This window comes from Plectrocnemia conspersa, unplaced genomic scaffold, assembly GCF_051122295.1.
Source record: "Plectrocnemia conspersa isolate PC_06_02 unplaced genomic scaffold, ASM5112229v1 ptg000010l, whole genome shotgun sequence".
NCBI classification, from domain to species: Eukaryota; Metazoa; Arthropoda; class Insecta; order Trichoptera; family Polycentropodidae; genus Plectrocnemia; species Plectrocnemia conspersa.
In genome coordinates this window covers 5,806,630-5,811,841 of record NW_028277174.1, presented here as the reverse complement: position 1 = coordinate 5,811,841, position 5,212 = coordinate 5,806,630, and the positions used below count along the sequence as shown (strand labels likewise).

Here is a 5,212-nt window from a genome sequence, read left to right as displayed (position 1 = left end):
AACTAATCCGTTGAGAGGTTTGTCACGGTGTTGCATGTAAACGAAGATTATTTCTTAAGCGTTTTAAAACGTTTTATCATAAATCGAACCAGACTTTTTTATGATTAATAGTACGTGTTAACTCTTTCTATTGTAAATAGAGACATGGTTTGATCCAAATGTTATTTGTCATTAATGATAAAGTTATTGACCATTAATAATCATTAATTGAGCATATATTATTATTTAATTTTTTGAGGAATTAAGACAATTTTTACTTATAAATTTATAATTTTAATATTGAACTTTAATTACACATAATGATTTTACTTAAAACGCCGATATCTTAAAATATTTAATTAACGCTTTTTTTTTACTTATAAATCAATTTATATTGTAATACATAAACAAGTTTATATAAAATTTATAACATTGCTTCAAAAAATCTGTATTAAATATGTAGTTTTAAGCGAATACTATTTTGTATTGTATATAAATTCAATTTTATATTATATATTATATAAACTGAAATACTCTTGATTCGTATAGAAAACATTATTATATAAAGAGCTGTTACTTTGAAAGACGTGAACCGAAATAAACTTTATCAGTCCATAATAAATAATTTCTACCGTTTCAGGTAAAATGCCGTAAAAGCATTGTGTAATTCTGTTTCTAAAAATACTTGGAATAATATATTCGCACGCATATTTTTGACAAATAGTTACGCAGTAACACGGCTTGTGTAGAAAAATATTATTCAATAACACCTGTCAATCGGCATTTTGTTATATTTGATATAAATTTCTATTTTGATATTTTTAATATCAAAATAGAATATTTACAGTCTGAGAACCAGAGTTAAAGATAAATTACTTACTTGAAACCATGTAATTTTCAACTACTTATATTATAAAGCATGTGCACATGCGAGATATTCATTGCCCAGTTGACTGTCGATTTGAAGAGTACTCATAAAATAAATATGTCTGGACCTACTGTTGTGGTACAGCAGGGACAACTGCTCGGAGCAACATTAACGACAGCAAATGGAGTAATGTATAATAGTTTTACTGGAATTCCTTATGCTGAACCTCCAATTGGTAACTTAAGATTCAAGGTGAGGTGCTTATTGTGTATTTTAATATTATGGTTCACTTTAAAAAAATATTTTTTTCAGGAATCAGTGCCGATTGGTCCCTGGAGCGGTATTAAAGATGCCACTAAAGTAGGAAGTCCATCTATTCAACGGGATCATTTTTCTAACGTACTTAGTGGAAGTGAAGATTGCCTTTTTCTAAACGTCTATGCGCCGATCTTAAAAACTATGACTTTATTACCAGTTATGCTATACATACACGGAGGTGGATTTGTCGAAGGATCGAGTGACACGTTTGGCCCCGATTATTTAATCGAGAAGGATGTATTGGTGGTGACTATCGGTTATAGGCTAGGAGTATTCGGTTTCTTATGTACAGACCCAGTAAACGCTACTGGCGATATGGGACTCAAAGATCAGAATTTAGCAATGCGTTGGGTCAAGGATAACATTCGTAAATTCGGAGGAGATCCAGATAATATAACTATATTTGGAGTAAGCGCTGGATCTGCTTCAGTAGAATATCATTTATTATCGCCAAAATCTAGAAATTTATTTAATAAGGCAATCTTGCAATCTGGTTCGGTTTTGAATCCTTGGGCTAGATTAAGAGGTGGTGTGGAATATGCTAAGAAGTTCGCTAAAATACTGGGTTATAAATCTGATCAAAATGAAGGATTATTTGAATTCATTAATAGTTTCGATGCAGCACATCTGGTGGAAACTGCTTATAATATGTTGGATGAGGAGGATTTGAAAGAAAGTCACCATTTTGCGTTTGTGCCTGTTATTAATGAGCTTGAGGGATATGATGGGTTTTTGAACGAAGAACCAATAGATATACTAAGGAAAGGGGGATTCCATAAAGTGCCTGTCATGGCAGGTTTTAGTGGTACAGAAGGATATTTATTGGAATGGCTCATGATGGAATACGACTATAAACAATATTTTGAATCTGGAAACTTCTTAGAATTTGTACCTAAATATTTGAAACAACACAGTAAAGGTCTGAATGAGAAATTGAAACAAATGTATGGTCAAACTGGAGGATATTCAGATTTTTTATCTGATGTCGGTTTCAATAGCGGTATATTATATTCTTTGGAGCAACGATTGAAGCACAGTTCTATGGATCAATTCATGTATTTGTTCACTTATGATGGCGCAATAAATATATTTAAGAAAGTATTTCATCCTGAAGGTCAAGGTGCTACTCATAATGACGATATGCTGTATTTAATGAGTTCATCGATGATAGATATTAAAGCGGCTCCTCCAGCAGACGTTAAGACTAAAGATAGGATGGTAAAAATGTGGTCTGATTTCGCTAAAACGGGGTAGGTGCTTTTGATTTATTATTAATAATTATCAATATTAATTTAATTTTTTTTTTCAGAAATCCAACGCCAGAGACTTCAGACTTGATCAACAATATATGGGAACCATCAACGATAGAAAATCATCAGTATTTTAAAATTAGTGAAAATGTTGAAATGCATCAAGATCTAATACCAGAAAGGAGAACACTTTGGATGGAAATTTTTGATAAATCTGTTAATTAGTTACGTATTATAAATATTGTGAAATGGTAATATTTAAAAAGCTGTTCTTTATTTTTGTGGTATGTGGTTCACTTATGATATAATTAAATAGAACGTAGCAGTTATCTATGTAGAACGTTCAATAGTTAGACTTGAGTGATTTAATAGTTTTTTAGACCTATATATTAATATGATATTCGCATAGAGAAATATATTATGTCTGATTATATAATATAACAATATGTGAGTAGTTAATTTTTATGGATTTAATTTGTTTTAAACTTAATCATGTATTATAAATAAATTATATTCTGAGTGGGAATTAGTTTTTGGTTTATCAATGTATACTCATAGATTTTTACCGCATAGCTATCCTAATAGTGAAATAAGCTAAGAGATTTTCTAAAATCATCTAAGTCAAAAATATATTTATTACAGTTAATTTCCTATTATTTACATTTTATTTCGCTTAGATTACTGTAATGACAGAATTAAATTTTATTGCTAATTATTTCACTATAGATTTGTGCCCCATCTAAATGCTCTGTAGTTATTTCTATAGAACGATACATCCCGATACAAATGTCGTTTTTTTACAGTAACTAAAAAATCACTAATGTTTTTTTTTTATATATATTATATAACTGAAGTTGTATTACTTACTATTTAATTTATAACATAAGTCAAAACTAGCATTGAAAAAAACAGAAATAAAAAATGTATTGTTATAGAATTATATTGAATAATTTCACTAAACTTATGTATTAAGATAACCTATATCATATACATATATTAACGTTTTGCAAAAAGAGTATTTATATCTCAGAATTTGGTTATGCTACCAATATTCATATATAACACGCAAAAATGGCCGCCAAACATTGTTTACATTCTACAAATACATTTTTCTTTCCCCTCGCGCAACAGTTTGTAATTGTTTCGTCATAACAATTACACGCATTTTCCTTCACATTCGCCCTATTTTTGTGGCAGAAAGGTTTCGTAATACACAAATACATAGAAGACGAATTTCTAATCATTTTCACGTTTGAGTCATTTCATCTTAAAGACTCAAAAATCATAATTATTTACCCTGAAACTATAATTGCAAAATTATGGAGATAACCCTACACAACCCGCGATTCTATTTTTGATAATAGGCAGATATTATATCGGCAAATTAATGTGGCAATTTGTTATCTTCACCTTGTTGTGTTTTACATGAGCGTATAAAGGTGAATGTGCATATAAAAATACAAAGCACGTGTCAAGATCATTGCACATAGCAAACACGATTGCAAATGGTGACAGACAAGAAACACACATTCAGATTGTTCCCAGGTGCGATCACTCACCGAATTTCTCATCATGTGTAACGGAAATGCGAGTGTATATAAATAAACACACGAGGTGTGATATAAAAATAACGAGAATTTACATTTCTATTAAAAAGTATTTATTTCTCTTTTAATGTTGATATGACACTTAATTTAGCAATACATGTGAATTGCACTATTTTAATTATAATCTTCAGCTTACATTTGCCTTTATTATGGTCGCAAAACATTGTCCTTTTGATGGGTTATTAATTTGTAAGATAAAGTTGCAGGGACCATATTTACATTGTGGCGACCATTTGTCACACAAACGTGATACCGATGTTTCTCGGAATCACTTCAAAGATAGAAATGGTAACTGAACCATTCTCAAAACATATAAAAGGTTAGAGCTTATTATGGGCAATTGGAATTTTTATTAGTTACACTTTCTGAGTGCTTCCGAGAAAAACGCTCCTTCGTGTGGTGTCAGTTTTGAGCAATGTCAGATAGTTGATATTAACACCTTAACGATCGGTATTTATTTGCCGAACTTTGCTTGGTGGCCGGGCGATTATCTTTTTCAGTAAATTCTCTATAACTTGTAAACCAATTAAGATATTGTATTGAAATTTAATATGTAGCTTCTTTATGATTTTTGCATAAATACCTGTCAAGTACGTCATTTAACCAGTGATTCTAAGCCTGTGGGTGCAATTTATTCGAAATAATAGTTTCGAAAACAAATTTATTTCATTGGCAAACTTCTTACAAATACAAAGTAAGTGAGACTCGTCAATAGATTAGTATTTATTACCTGACGTTCAATTTTATAAATGCGGATTTGTCTAATTAAAAAAATTCCTAGCAATGTCTTAAAAAGCGAACTTATACTATTCTTATAATAACAAAAAAATCTTTTGTGTGTTTCTTTAAGATAAAAGAACCGTGATTTATTTTAGTTTTAAACACTAAATTATTGCAATAATCGATAAACGAAATATGTTCAAGCGTTGAATAAGTGAAATTTGCAAGATGAACATATTCCGAAGGTCGTTAATGCAAATGAATATATCATAATGGTGGTTTTTACGCTGTTGAGACGCATTGTCTATTACATATTTAATGCACAAAGAGTATTTTTTCTGGACATTACGAGTGTATAACGAGCGTGCTAATTAGTCTGTTCAGTTATGAAATTGTGTTATTTAATAATATCCTCTTGTTAGTTAGGCTTTTTGTCATTGTTTTCTTTTCTTACAAATAGTTAAATTTTG

General features: G+C 30.1%; 1 protein-coding gene across 1 annotated transcript; it reads left to right on the top strand.

Annotated features, from left to right (window-relative positions):
* Window positions 1–964: 964 nt before the first annotated feature.
* Window positions 965–2,718, top strand: LOC148230460 (juvenile hormone esterase-like). The gene is made up of 3 exons (XM_088195672.1): window positions 965–1,099; window positions 1,160–2,415; window positions 2,475–2,718. Exons 1-3 carry the CDS (start codon window positions 965–967, stop codon window positions 2,638–2,640), a joined length of 1,557 nt encoding a protein of 518 aa, XP_088051798.1. The 3' UTR covers window positions 2,641–2,718.
* Window positions 2,719–5,212: the final 2,494 nt, after the last annotated feature.